Here is a 14671-nt window from a genome sequence, read left to right on the forward strand (position 1 = left end):
GGGGAGGCCCCTCTCAGAGGTGGGCATTGGAGTGGGCATCCTGCAGGACCGATGCCAGACCTCGGCATGTTCCCGGGGACCTCCTCCCTTCCCTTTTGGCAGAGTGGGAAGGGGCCAGCAGCTGGGCTGTGTGGAGACCCTGCTTGTGTCTCTGTAGGTTCTGGTGGGAGAACCCTGGGGTCTTCACTGAGAAGCAGCGGGACTCTCTACAGAAAGTATCCTTCTCGCGCCTCATCTGTGACAACACCCACGTCACGAAGGTCCCGCTGCATGCCTTCCAGGCCAACAACTACCCACATGACTTTGTGGATTGCTCAGCCGTTGATAAGCTGGATCTCTCACCCTGGGCCTCCAGGGAGAATTAGGGGCCCGGGCTCCACAGCCTCCCACACTGTTCAGTAGAGCTCCCCTTGGCCCCGATGCCATTTCAAGTAGACTCAGTGACCCAGCCCCTTCGGGCTCCCTACCCCATCCCAGGCCTTCTGCCCAGCCGAGTCTCTCTGCACGCCCCCCAAGCACACCTTGCTCAAGCCCAAGGCAGCCGCCTTGCCGCTCCAGCTCTTCCTGTTGAATCCCACCTCTCCACCCCCATCGTCTCCATCTTCGGAAACCCCCCTTCTGTCAAGACTTACACCCTCCAACATGCTTTCCGATCTTGCTTGCAGATGTCACCCATCCTTTCCCCAAAAAAGTCTTGGCTGAGGCTGCGGCCTTGACCCCTGTATCTTTCCTCCCCTTGAACTAGACTGTAAACTTCTTGAGGGCGGCTTCCAAGTGTGTCCTGGGGCCCCCAGCATAGTACGTGGCACACAGTGAATGCTCAATAAACACCTGATGATTGACTACAGATGCTGGCGATGACCTTGTTCCCCTCTGGAAGGCAGGCCTTGGAATCACTGCCAAATGAGCAACAGTGTTTACAGTTCGGACATGTCTCACCACAAAGGGGTCACATGCATGAGTCTAGGCAGTGAGAGGGCCCAGTTTGGTGCTCTCAGCTTCAAAGCGCTCCCAAAGAAAAGGAGGGAAGGGGCTCCTGCAGAAAGAAGGCATGGCCGTGGGGTGGCAGGAGAACTTTCAGGGCATCACCACAGAGGCAGAGAGATCCAAGCCTGGATTTCCCCCAGAGCTAATTTGGGGGAATTCCCTGGTGGTCCAGTGATTAGGACTCCACACTTCCCCTGCAGGGGACACAGGTTCAATCCCTGGTCAGGAAACTAAGATGCCCACATACCATGATGTGCAGTTAAAAAAAAAAAGTTAATTTCTTTCCCAGGAGTCCTTTAGGGAAATACCCTCTTCTTCTAGGTTAGTCTGGGGAGCCTGTGAGGCCTGTGACCAGCAGCTCCAGAATATTCCTAGTTTGCCACCCAATACACACTCATGAGTTCTCTCTCAGAGACCCTCCTGGGTAAGGTCAGCCCAGTGGGGACCCCCAGGCCCCCTGACTGGCACGGCGGGGGCAGGAGGCCTGCAGCCATTCTACAGGAAAGCCTGGGAGCCATAAGAGGGGGTTGAGCAGGGTTTCTCCCTCTTGGGGGAGGTGCTAATGTCTGGGGCTCCTGTTGGTACCTGAGCCTCACATCCTTTCAGGCCCCAGCTGTGGGTGCCCCCCTCCCCAAATGTGGGAAGAAGGGAGAGAATGGGAGGGAATCCACCACGCAGAGGGATCAAGTTGCAGGCACGCTCATCAGGGGAGCCTGCTCCTTCCCCTCCCTCAGCCCCGCCTGCTCTCCTGGTCTGGACCCCCGGCGAAGGCAAGACTGAGGGGGCATCTACCGTCCTGGGGCCTCTGACCCACCGGGCCGGCTGACAGGGTCCCCAGGTGTCTTGTCACCTGGGGAGGGAACCACCTTCCCACCAACCTCCTGCTCTTTCCTCTCCTGAGTGCCCTCTGTTTCCCAACACTTGGCACAGGCCCGATGCAGAGCAAGCATGTAGCAAGCATAATACTTCCCGGGGCAGGGCACCAACAGAAGGGCTTGGTGCCCACGGTTCCCGCTCTCTGGGGAAGGTGAGGGAAGAGGGTCTGCTCGGTTTGGCCTGGCCCCTAGGCGTCCAAGGATGACAGCCTTCCGTGTATGAATCAACCCAAGGAGAACGCCTGGACGTCCTGACCCCCAGATTAGAAAGGGCCCTGAAGCACAGACCACTCTGGTTCAGGTTCAGAGCCCAGAGCAAGCCTCTTGCTGAGGGTCCAGCCCCACTGCAGACACAGAGCAAAGATCCCCATCTGTGGTGCTTTATTATCATAATCATCAGATATAAACGAATGGTATAAAAGGGCCAAGTTCCTCTCCGAGCAGCTCCTCTGAATAAGTAAGACAACAGAGTAAGGAAGAAAAAGGTGGGCCACGGACTGAGCCTGGCGAGTCTGGGCCTGTAACTCAACCCACGCGCAGCCCACTTCTAATAGCCACTCCTCTGGGGTCGTCACTCCTCCAGGGTCACTGCTTCACCTCTGTTAACAAGACACAGTCAAAGTATAAGCTCCACAAGGGCAGAAATGGTGTCTGACTTTTTCTGTGTGTTTCCCATGCGGGCCACACTGCCTGGCAGGTGCTCAATCAACCCAATTCTAGAGGATGCAACGGACCCTCTAAGGAGCCATGACAGCAGTTATTTACAAAGGAAATTCAGGCTGAGCAAGGTTGAGGAACTTGTTCAAGGTCACACAGCTGGTAGGCTGCAGGATCTGAACCCAAGCAGTCTGGCTCCTTAGCCTGTGCGTCTCACCAATCCACTCTGCTGCCTTCCACACACCTAGTATCAGCAAACACACACTCATGTATCCACAGCACACAAAACACTACCCACGTTCACATGCAACACACACAAAATGCAATTTCGATTCACTGTGCACGTACACGCACACACACACAAATGTCCAGTTGTTAGTGGTGTCTTTGGCTGGCACCCAGAACAGGGAGGGGCTCACCTAGAGAAGGGAGAGCTCTGTGGGCCCAACCGGCCAGCCCAGAGATGCCCAGCTGTCACTTGCCCGCTGCCCCCCTTACCCTGCCTCTAGCTTTTTTCCCTCCAGGGAGCCAAGTCCAATGCCGGGAGACTACTGCAGCGGACAAAGTCCCGAGGGAATGTGTTGGACATGAAGATGTTGTTCTTGGACACGACAGTGATGCCTGTGTTGTCACAGATGATGCGAGGCAAGGAGATCTTGGCCAGGGCCCGCTGCTGCCACTTGCTGAACACGCCCTTCTTCTGCCACCAGAACCTGCACGGGAACACCCACGGCCACTGTGCCTGAGGCCCTCCTAGGCTGGGAGGACACCCACTGTCTGGAGCTGCTCCTGGGTGACAGAGGACCACAGTGGACAGCGGCCCCACAGCACAGGAGAGCTCCAGGCCCTCGGGTAGCCCAAGGGGGGATTCAAACAAATAGAGCCCCACTCACAGCTGCCCAGCTGCCCCCCACAACCCGCTCCCACCCCAGCAGCCTCCAGGCATCACTAATGACAGACGGGCCCACTCTCCCCTGAGACCCTGGGCCCTGGACAGGGCTATGTTCAGGTGGGAAGATGGGATCTAGGGAGTGTGTCTCATTTGTCCTCCCAGAGAGGGACACCTTGTTAAGAGTTTCTCCAAGGCACAGTTCGGGCCAGGTGAGAACTGGGTGTGACAGAGGTCAGGCCCACAGTAGAATGAAAACAGGAGCGGTGGCTGGGGGGAAGCAAGGATGGGACCTTCTAATGGAGACTGGTGGCCCCGTGACCACACCCGGGACCTGGAGAAGCATGACCTAGGGTAGCATTTTCTCTCGTCCCTCTCCTTGACAACCACAGATCCCTCCTTTTTGCACCCTCAACAGCTTCAGGGTACATCAGTGACGACCTTGAGGCTCCCCAGAACACACTGGAAAACCACAGACTCCTTCTAGCAGGAGGAAGCGGGGCTCCCCCAAGGGGCAGGGGCAGGGCCAGAGCTGCGAGGCCTCCGCCCTCACCGGTCGCCATCACGGAGCTTCCTGAACTGGGTCCCAATGAGACAGGCGAGCAGCGGGCCCACGCGGCCATTTTTGTTCAAGGGCTCAGCCACACCACCCATCCAGATGTCAATGTTGTTGGGCGTGCGGTACAGAGCCATCAGCCTTCTTGCCAGGTCCAGGTTCCTCAGGACTGTGCCCAGCTCACCCACCGTGTTGGGCTCTGGGAGCCCACAGAAGCGCCTCCAGGCGTTGTACCCTGTATGGGAGGAGCGGAGGGTGGTTGTGGGTGGCTTGCAGAAAGGCCACCCTCCCAACACAGTGAGGCCACATACAGAGGTTCATGCAGGAAAGGAGGGCACAAAGGGGCTGCTACCCGTCTACAAACCCCCCAGGGAATCCTCTGGCCTCCCCGGGAGCCTGAGTGCAGCTGGGTCTCTCCAGGAGCCTCTCTGTCTTCCCCTACCCTTCCCACTCTAAGGTAAATCCTAAATTGTCATCACTCCCGCTGGGTCCAAGAACAGGAGCATCATCTTGTGCCTGTGGAGATCTCAGACCTGCGATGGGTGCGGTGTGTCTGGGAGGATCAGCCCCATACCAGCTGTCCCACAGTACAGGCATCAGCAGGATGGTAGGCTGATCTGGGCTCCCATTCTGGCTCTGTCCCTGACTCGGCTGGAGAACCCGGGCAGGTTCTGAATTTCTCCAAGCCTCGGTTTCCTCATCAGTAAAATGGTGGTGGTTTAGTCCCTAAGTTGTGTCCAACTCTTGCGACCCCATGGACTATAGCCCACCAGGCTCCTCTGTCCATGGGATTCTCCAGGTGAGAATATTGGAGTGGGTTGCCATTTCTTTCTCCACATCAGTAAAATGGAAGTGATAATAATCTCTTCCCCTCAGAATCCACATAAAATGAAGCAAAATGGATGGAGGTAGGTTTTCAGGGCAGTAGGGGCTCGTTATTATGGCGATGCACTAAACTGGGGGGGTTCCAGCAACACAAAGTAGGTAGAAGGTGCTGGAAACGGGGCAGAGGGGCCCAGGGTCCTGACCTCAGGCCGCACCCTAAGAGCAAGGTTCTGAGGGTTGGCGGTTGGGGGGGGGGGGGTTGCGAGGGGTGGGGGGTGCCCCGGTAGCTGGGGGCACTGGAGAGGACAGGCACTGGACTGGGAGGTGGGTGGGCCCGGGAGGCCAGGGCAGCCCCCTCACCAGGAAGGCCGTGGTCGCGGCTGCGCTGCATGTTGAGCGCGGGCAGGTCCAGCCCGATCCTCATGACCTGCTCAAACAGCCGCTCCCGGATCTCGTCCACCGCGATTTGGTTCTGGCGGTTCAGCTTCGCAGGGGTGGCCATGAGGCCCCGCAGGATGGGGTCGATGCCACCTGCAGCAAGAGGAGCACGCCGGGGGAAGGGTCCAGCTCTGTATCGGAGTTCAGACTGCAGCGAGCCAGACCCGGGGGCAGTGGCGAAGAGCGCTGAGCACGTGCGGCTCCTGGCGCCAAGGTCCCCGGGTGGGCAGATCCTCACTGAGGCTCTGCGGCCTCGGGGATAAAGCCATTCAAACTCGTCAGGCTCAGATGCTCCCAGCCCTCCTGGGTCCCTGAGGATCCCAATGCACAGGAAGGAGCCAGCTCCCTAGAAGCTGTCTCACCCCACTCTCTGTTGTTGGATGTGCAAGCAGAGTCAAGTGAACCAGGCCGGAAATCAGATGCCCCGAAAACGGAAGGAAAGACAATTTATTCCGCCCTAGCTCCCTGTGACCAAGTCCACGCCCACCCCGCCTTCGGCTGCCAGTTCACTCCCTCACTCCCGGACAGGGTCTTGCTCACCTTCGAGCACAACCCTCCAGCTGGCAAAAAAGACCCTGCTGAGCGGCACGCGGGGGTTGGGCTGCATAGGTTGGTATCGACTGTTCAGGCGGAACATGAAGGGTTGGATGAGGGTGTGGCCGTAGCGGAAGGCGTTGGTGAAGACGTTGGCGATGCGCGGGTCCACCGAGTCGTTGTAGCAGCGGTACCGGGGCAGGTACTTCCGCATGGCCTCCCGCCCCAGCACCAGGGGCAGGTAATCCCGGTAAGTGATGATCTAAAGGAAAGTCACTCAGAGTGGCCTCTCCACTCACCCCTCCCTGCGGATTCTTCACCTGCCCCTGACTCGGAGGGATCCCTCCCTCGCCTAAGGCCAAGGATTTGCCTTCCACAGTACTGGACCTGGGTCCCACAGAGTGGGACCAAGTGGCATGAACAGGGCTCGAGTGCTTGCCTTCTGTGTGACCTTAGGCCAGTTATTAACCTCTCTGAGCCCCAGTTCCTCAAATGTAAATTACAGGTAATTATGCTGCACTCCGCCTTAGAGGATTAAATAATAAAAGGTTTTGTGAGTCCTTTCATAGCTCCCTTGCCCTTGAGTTATTCCTGTCTCATTTCTCTTATAGGGAGAAGGCAATGGCAACCCACTCCAGTACTCTTGCCTGGAGAATCCCATGGACGGAGGAGCCTTGTGGGCTGCAGTCCATGGGGTGGCTAGGAGTCGGACACAACTGAAGCGATTTAGCAGCAGCAGCAGCAGCAGCAGCATTTCTCTTAACTAGCATACTCCTTGAGGGCAAGGGTTGGATCTCATTTCTCTTGAAATTACTCAGTAGGCAACAAAGTGCCTGGCTCACAGTAGGGTTCAATCTAGTGTCTGTAGACAGAGGGGAGGCAAAATGGAAAAGGGCCACCCTGGGTGATTTCTCGCAGTGAAAAGAGAGGAGAGGGAACAGACACACTCTAGATTCTAGACTCTGGAATCTCCTCTCAGAGTTAAACAAATCTCATTTAAGTTCTTAGTGCCAATGGAAAACTGGTCACCCTGGTCACCCTCAGCAACTCTCTCCACTTCAAAGCTGAGGAGTATTAACAAGCAGTGTGTGTGTGTGTGTGTGTGTGTGTGTGTGTGGTGTGTGCACTCGAGTGCATGTTCATGACCTGGGAGAGGATGAGGATGCTGGAGTGTCAAAACTTGGGAGAAAGGATATCCCCTGGCAGTCCAGTGATTTGGACTCGGCGTTTCCACTGCAGGGGGTACAGGTTCAATCCCTGGTTGGGGGACTAAGATCCCAAAAGCTAAATAGCGCAGCCAAGAAATAAATAAAGCATTTAAATATTTCCCCCCAAATTGGGAGCACACCCCTTTAAGCGAGGATAAGAAGAGTGGGTGAGCTGGGATAGAGCCGTAAAAAAGAGGGAGTGTGTAAAGGAGCCAAGAGTGTCAATGTGATGAAGGAAAGAAGAATTTACTGAACACCTGCTGTACGCCTGGTGGCTCAGCTGCTAAAGAATCCACCTGCAATGCAGGAAACCTGGGTTTGATCCCTGGGTTGGGACGATCCCCTGGAGAAGGGAAAGGTTACCCACTCCAGTATTCTGGCCTGGAGAATTCCACGGACTGTATAGTCCATGGAGTCACAAAGAATCGGACACGACTGAGCGAATTCCACTTTCACTGGGCACCAGGCATTTTAGATCCACCCGTTTAAACCTGTCAGTATCACTCCTGGTAGACAGGAAAGTCGAAAGGAGAGCAAGCCTGGGAAAGAGGGAATGAAAGGCAAGTGACCCTCGCGAGGCACTTAGTATCTGCCAGGTGTTTTCACATAGCTCATGAGGGTTAATTTGCACAGCTAAGATGCAGCAGAGGAACTTTGGCATCCCAAGTCTGCCGACCTTCTGGCACCACAGATGCCCAGGACTGCCTACCTGGACCATGGCTCCCACAATCTTTCGGGCTTCCTGATAGAGCCTCTCTCCATCCCAGCGGGCGTTCAGGCGCTTGAGCTCTGTGGCCAGCCGGTTGTGCTCCCTCACAAAGAGTGTGTGCATGGAGGCGAGCTCAGGCATCTCACTTGCACGGGAGTCCCCTTGGGGAAGCAAAAGCTACTGTCATTCTTAAGACCTCCCTCCCAGAAAGGACTTGCTCCACTGAAATTCCCTCTGGGGCCAAGGCCTCAAATGCTGTTTATCTCCACTCAACTTTTCACGCCATGCTCAGTCTGCACCCCATCTAGGAGGCCTCCCTTGATTCCCTGGTCCGCCTTAGCAGCTCTTCAGTGCTGGCCAGGGATGCTCATTTACTAAGCATCAGATCTGACACAAGACTTGCCACCTTCCCATACCTGAGACTGCTGGCACCTCCATGAGACCATGGATTGTGCCTTTTTGTATCTGACCCTCCCACCCAACGTACACACAAACACATGGGGTTTAACACTGCCTGGGACAAAACAGGAGATCCATGAGCACTGCTTGATTGACATTTTCTTGATTCAGGGAAGGCCAAAAAAGTAGCATGCATGTTGGCTCTCCCTGTTTTCCTGCCCATGTCAGACACAGCAAATGATCACAGCCTTTACTCCTGATAAAATTAGATGCAGACTTCCCTGGTGGTCCAGTGGTTAAGAATCTGCCTGCTAATGCAGGGGACTTGGGTGTGATCCCTGGTCTGGGAAGATCCCACGGGCCATGGAGCAACTAAGCCCGTGTGCCACAACTACTGAAGTCTGTGTGCCCTAGAGCCTGTGCTTCACAACAAAAGAAGCCACCACAGTGAGAAGCCGACACACTGTGACGAGAGTAGTTTCCACTTGCCACTAGAGAAAGCCTGCACATAGCAGTGAGGCACTGAAGACCCAGCTCAGCCAAAAATTAAAATTAAAAATTAATATAAAAAAAGAAATTGGATGCAACCTCAGAATCCTTCTTACCACAGGACTCTAGAAAGCCACTACCACCTGCTCAGAGCTGCCATGCCCACCTTACTACATGCTAACTCTGCAGCCTGCTTGGGAGAGGGAGTCAGGGCACAGGATGTTTGAAGGCCACACTTGGGACTGTTCAAAAGAACCAAGAGTGACCCTCTGATCCCTCTAGTCCTCCCCTAACCCTGCTCTGGAGGATCAGGACCAGGCCCATTTCTGCAAGACACTGGGTTCCGTCCTCCCCAGCTCTAAAAGTCGGTGGCAAGGAAATTCCCTGAGAGTAGCCTTTCCTTCTCATTACTTGACAAGAGGTCAAGACCATCCGGGCCGGGGACACGTGACTCAACACCATGTGGAGGCGGAGGACTGCTGCTCCTTCTCCTCTAGCCCAGAAAAGTCCACAGTGAGGCTGACCTTGATTCTCTTCCCCAGGGCCCAGCCAGCAGAGCCATCATGAGGAGAGGCTGAGAGGCCAGAGAGAAGGGCCAGACCCACTGTTGGGTTCATAGTTAAAAACACTGTATCAAGTAAAATTTCTGGGCATGGCCACCATCACTGCCCCAACCTTATCCCCAGGACTGCCAGTTGTCTAAATCGAAAGTCCCACCCTCTTTTGTTACAGGAAATCAAGGTGGGTAGGTGGCGATGTTCTGGAGCAGCTCTGTCCCACAGAAATTCTGCACTGATGAAAATATTCTACATTTGAGCTGTCCTGTATAGAAGCCATTAGCCTATGGGGCTACTGAACACTTGAAATGAGCACTTTAAAGGTAGCTGGCACAGTGGAGCAAGCTTGTTTTTAATTTAAGCTAAATTACATATAAATGAAAATAGCCATGTGTGCCTAGTGTCTGCCATATTGGATACTGTTGTTCTAGAGCGTTGAGGGCGCCATGCTGCTCTCTCTTTGGTTTCCTGTCCCTGGAGGATTCAGCTTTTCCCTCTCGCAGAGCCCAGATGGAAAGGGAGCAATAGAGAAAGGGCTAGATGGATGGAGCCAGGCGCCTTGGCCATCCCTGAGTCTCCTTCTTAAATTTGGGGGTTTTGTTCTTGTCGTTTTGGGGGTTTGTTTTTGTTTTGCCTTTCCGGCTCCATCCAACTTGTTACCAAGGCAACTCGATTCACATCCTGTAAGTTGGTGAGGGCAGTCTCTCTCAATGCTAACCCAAGGAGCTCTGCAGTAGGCTCGCCATGGCTCCAGTAGGGGGCGCCCTGCATCAGTCCAGGTCCCTGCCCAGGACTGACCTGCCAGGAAACAGGGGATGTTCGCCGAGCGGTTGGTGAGGAGGCAGGGGTCATCGTGCAGGTTGTCGAAGGGCAGCAGGGCCCGGCCGTTGTCCTGGAAGCGGGTGTTGACGGCCAGCAGCCCCAGCTGGTTGGTCAGGTTGCGCAGCCTCATGGCCAAGGGGTCCTCGCTGCCGTAGACCATGCTGGCGTCCACGAAGGAGGTGAGCGCGTTGATCTGGTTGCGGATGGTGATGTTGCTGTGGGTGCAGGCAGGGGAGGAGCGGAAGAAAGGGATGCAGTCCTGCTGGTTCTTGATGCGGGGGTCATTGGGCGGGATCTGAGGTGCAGAGAGAGGCCCCGCGGGCTCGCCGCGGCCAGGGACAGAGGTCAGGAGTGGCTCGCCCTGGTCCACCTGCCGTTTTAGGCCCTGAATTCCCGCCAGGGAAGCCGTCTAGAACCGAGGACCAGAGCGGGCAACCCAGACGGTAAACAGAGCCCCTCGGGGCCCCTCAGCTGACAGGAAGGTTTCTCAAGGCCCCCGAGGGATGAGCCTAAGGTCCCACCGGCAGAGCGCCTCTGAGCAGGAGGGGCGGTGACTGGAGGGCTGGCATGGAGGACCTGGGCCCCCTGGAGGTGCGCTGGCCGGTCCTCCGACCCTCCCCCTCAGCCTCCCTTCTCTCCTCTCCTCTGACTCTGTTCCTCTCTGCTCGGGTCCCTGGCTGGCTGTCTGTCCTCCCCGGCGGCCTCTCTTCTTTCCCTTCCCCCTCTTGTCTCTCTGTCTCTCCCTCCGTGCCCTATCTGCCTCTGTCCGCCTCTCTCTGGGACCCTCCTTCCTTCCTTCTTTCCGCTGCTACCTACTCTGCACGTGTCCACTCTCACCCCCGCTCCAACCCCACTACCAGGCTGTGTGTGATGTGCGCTGGGGGTGGGGGCCCCCGAGTGGGGAGGGAAGACGACTGAGCCCCCCGGCGCTTGCACACAGAAGTCTGAGGGGCAGTGGGAAGGTCGTCAGCACAGAGAGGGTGGGAGATGCTGGGTGGTGGAGGCGTGGGGAGCAGTCAGGGCAGGCTTGCTGGGACCCGGAGAAGAAACGCTGGGCAGGAAGGGAGGTGGCCTCTTCGAGGAACGATGCCCCCTCCCCCGACCCGGCGGGCTGCAGGGCGGGGCCGGGAGCAAGCACCTTGAGCGGGAAGCAAGGCGGCTGCTGCAGGCAGCTGGTCTCACAGTTGATGCCGGTGAGGAAGGAGGCGCGGGCGGCCGGCTCGGGGGTGAAGTCGAGGTCGTGGTCGAGCAGCTGGCCCCACTGCATGAACATGAGTGAGCGCTCCTGGTCCGGAGTCAGCTTCTCCGTGGGGAAGCGCACGATCTCATTGGACACGGCGCGAGCCTGTGGGACACCGGGCGTCAGGGGCCGCGGTCTTGGCCGGGCTGCTCCCTCTCCGCCCGGCCAGGGCTCACCAGGGGCACTGGGAAGCCGCTGCGCTTGACCCCGGGCGTCCAGCCAAAGGGCAGCGAGAAGCCGTCCTCGTACTCCGCCGGCAGCCAGCGTGCAAAGGCGCGGTTGGAAGCCCCCAGCGTGGGGCTGCGCCTGCAGGGGCGAGAACACGGCGCTGACACCCCTTGGTAGAGTCCCCAGCCTCCAGCCACCGCCCGCGCATCGAGGGCCGGCCCCCAGCGGCCGCACCTGTTGTTGCACTGCCCGGTGATGGTTCGGTACTTGTCCTTCTCTGGGCAGCTCACCCCCAGGTCCTGGTGGGCGCAGCCGCTGGTCTTGGACAGCAGGTTCAGCTGGGCCGGGGTCAGCACGTCTGTGGACCGGGCAAAGTAGGAGGCAAGTGGGAGCTGAGCCCCTGTTTTCTACCCACTGCTGGGGAGACTTGCTTGGGGGATGTGGACTGAGGACATAGTGGGGGGATGCTAGGATACCCCCCGGAAGGAGGGATTGGGAGACCCACAGAGATTGAGTGAGGCACTGGAAGAGTAGCGGGGACTGTACCTGTGACATTGAAGCGGCCTGGCCACAGGGCCCTCAGCTTCCTCTCCAGCAGGCTGAGGGCCACGTGCAGGTAGTCAGCCGCCCTCACAGCGGTCCTGGTGGCCGCCACTGGCTGCTTGAAGTAGGACAGGAGTTCCATGGGGCTGGCCAAGCCGCTGTGAAGCCGCTGCTTGATGCTGCTTGAGGGAAGGAGGGGTGAGCCCAGAGGAAGGAGGGGGAGACACTCAGCAGGGCCCCAGCCCAGAGCTGTGGGCTCCAAGGACCCAGAGCCGGGAAGCAGGTTTGTCTTTGTAAACACCAAAGGTTTGGACCTGGGAGTCCAAAGACAAGTGGGAGGCATGGTCTTGAAGATGTTTTCACACCCAAAGACAGAAAGACCACCCGGCAGAGGGCCCCCCCCTCCAGCCTCCAGCCGCAGGTTCCCTGCTGCCTGTTCCTTCTCTGAAATGCCGGGGACGGCCTCACTCAGAAGCCCCACCTTTCCCGCCGCTCCTTGTAGGCTTTGTCCACTAGCCGCTTGGCTTCCTCCATGCAGGTCAACACCACTGAGGTCTCCACTTCCCCCGGGACAGCTGCCCAGAACAGAGGTCAGGAGGTCAGGAATGGACCCAGAGTCTCCATCAGACCCCAGAACCCGGGTGGCTTACAAGGAGGAAAGGAATCCCGGGGACTCAGAACTACCCTTAACACGCCACCTTTTCCCTTCTTTCTGAACTGTTACCTGGAGGGGCACCCTCCGAGGGCTGGAGCATGATCAGAACTGCCAGGAGGCCCGCCGGGCCCAGGAGCAGCTTCATCTCTGCAACAAGACCCCGTGCCTGCAAAGTGTGCAAAGCCCACAGTGTACTGGGGAGACGAGCGCCCCACAGCCACCTCCTCCCAGGCCCCCTCCTTCTCACCCAGTGCCCCCGCAGTGGGTTCTGCCTACAGACAGAGTCTAGGACCCTACCTCTGAAGTTCCAGGGCTCCACCTGGCATTGGCATTACCTCTTAGCTGAACCTGGGCTTTTATGTTCTCCAGGCTGGGGGAGGGCTGAGGCAGGTGGGTCCCGCCCCTGGAGACTCAAGTCTCTCTCCTCCCCCACTGGGCCCAGGGAGCACAGAAAGAGCCCCCCCGTATGGGAGAAACAGGCAGTGGAGGAGGGACCAAAACCATCTCCAGCCCGTGACCTTGGCACTCCTCCGGAGAATCTCAGCTCCCCATGTGTGCCAGACCAGTGCTGTCCCCAAAGCGTGCAAAATTTTATCCCCCCTCTCCAAAATTCTGGTTCAACTGAGTATCCAGGGTTCCTTTGCAAGGGATGAAAGTTAGGAACTGACAGCCCAGGGAATAATGGGAAACAGGAATTGGAGTGATGATGGCCCGATCTGCCTCCGGACACCGTTCCCCCATGCTCAACAGTAACCAGGCCCCTGGGGCCCTCCGTGGTGGGCAGCCCCTCATTCTTGGAGCAGGCTAAGAGGACAGGAAACCTGACTGGAGATCGTTGAGCTTTACAGGAAAGAGGAACATGGGGGCTATGGGCTGAGGACCTAGGTAACTTCCTCTATCCCTCTCCTCATCGCCTTTCCTCTTGGCTCTCAGTAGGGGACTACCTCCAACACCCCCTCCATCTGCTCCCAGATTTCAGGAGCCAGGACAGCACAGAGCTGGCTGTGGTTAGTGGTCAGCTGGATGACGCAGCCCAGACCCAGAGGAAGGCTGGCAAAAGGGAGTGCCGGTGGGAAAGGTGCCCTGCAACTCATGACGGTGTTCATCCGCCTTCCTGTGCCCTCGTCAGGCTGGGCACATGCCAACCATGGCCCCCATGTCCTGTTCGGTCTACCCACACATCCTGCCTCCAGACACCCTCCTGCACTCACTCTTGCCATCTATCCGCAGACCACCTCTTGGCCGAGGAACAAGAGATAGCGACATCTTCCCGGTGTTCCTTCCCACCTGCCAGGAAGTTCTTCCAGCCTTGTTCTTCCAGGGCTTGCTATGTGTGAACTTGGACAGGTGGCTCTTTGTGAGTCAGGTTCTAGAATTTTATAGGCTTTTGAAAAATACTTTTTAAAAAAATCCGGTAATGTATTTCCATTCAAGAAATGTTATAGAATAAAGAAATAAATTATTTACAGACAGGTGAGATTAGGGTAATTTTTTTCTTTCCAGCTTTGTCATCTTTCCCATAAATAAGAAACAAGAAGGAAAATAAGTTCTCATATTCCTAGCACTGACTAATCATCCCATTTTATAATGTGATATGTACATGTAGATATAATGTGTATTTTATTTATTTGTTATTTCATTTTGGCTGCACTGGGTCTTTGTGGCTGCTTGTGGGCTTTCTCTGCTTGCGGCAAACAGGGGCTACTCTCCAGTTGCGCTGCACAGGCTTCTCACTGCAGTGGCTTCTCTTGTTGTAGAGCATGGGTTCTAGGCATGCAGGCCTCAGTAGTTGCAGCACGCGGGCTTAGTACTTGTGGAACACAGGCTCCAGAGCTCAGGCTTAGTAATCGTGGCTTTGGGGCTTTGTTGCCCCTTGGCATGTGAAATCTTCCCAAACCAGGGGTGGAGCCCATGTCTCCTGCATTGGCAGGTGGATTCTTAACCAGTGGACCACAGGGAAGTCCAATATGTATTTCAAACAGTGATAAGAACATACTTATCCTAATGGTCCAGCGGTTAGCACTTGGCATTTTCACTGCCGTGCCCTGGGTTCAACCCCAGGTCAGGGAACTAAGATTCTGCAAGATGCAAGGTATCATCAAAAAGAAAAAAAAGAACAC

The 14671-nt window shown here is 56.6% G+C and overlaps 2 protein-coding genes across 7 annotated transcripts in view; one reads left to right on the forward strand and one right to left on the reverse strand.

Moving 5' to 3' along the window:
- Positions 1-847, forward strand: part of LPO (lactoperoxidase) — a 31136-nt gene extending 30289 nt beyond the window's left edge. For 4 of the 5 annotated variants that reach the window (XM_018063559.1, XM_018063560.1, XM_018063561.1 and 1 more), the window contains exon 13: positions 158-847. In XM_018063559.1, coding sequence (XP_017919048.1) covers positions 158-365 — 208 coding nt within the window. In that variant the 3' untranslated portion in view covers positions 366-847. 5 annotated transcript variants of the gene reach the window in all.
- Positions 2235-12713, reverse strand: MPO (myeloperoxidase). Of its 2 annotated transcripts, XM_018063571.1 has the most exons (13): positions 12621-12713; positions 12378-12471; positions 11900-12075; positions 11588-11711; positions 11362-11491; positions 11084-11290; positions 9922-10240; positions 7679-7839; positions 5768-6023; positions 5150-5320; positions 3962-4199; positions 3018-3232; positions 2235-2461 (listed from the first exon to the last, which is right to left on the reverse strand). In XM_018063571.1, the coding sequence occupies exons 1-12, from the start codon at positions 12694-12696 to the stop codon at positions 3025-3027; spliced, it is 2160 nt and encodes a 719-aa protein (XP_017919060.1). In that variant the 5' UTR covers positions 12697-12713; the 3' UTR covers positions 2235-2461; positions 3018-3024.

Source organism: Capra hircus, chromosome 19, assembly GCF_001704415.2.
Source record: "Capra hircus breed San Clemente chromosome 19, ASM170441v1, whole genome shotgun sequence".
Classification (NCBI taxonomy): Eukaryota; Metazoa; Chordata; class Mammalia; order Artiodactyla; family Bovidae; genus Capra; species Capra hircus.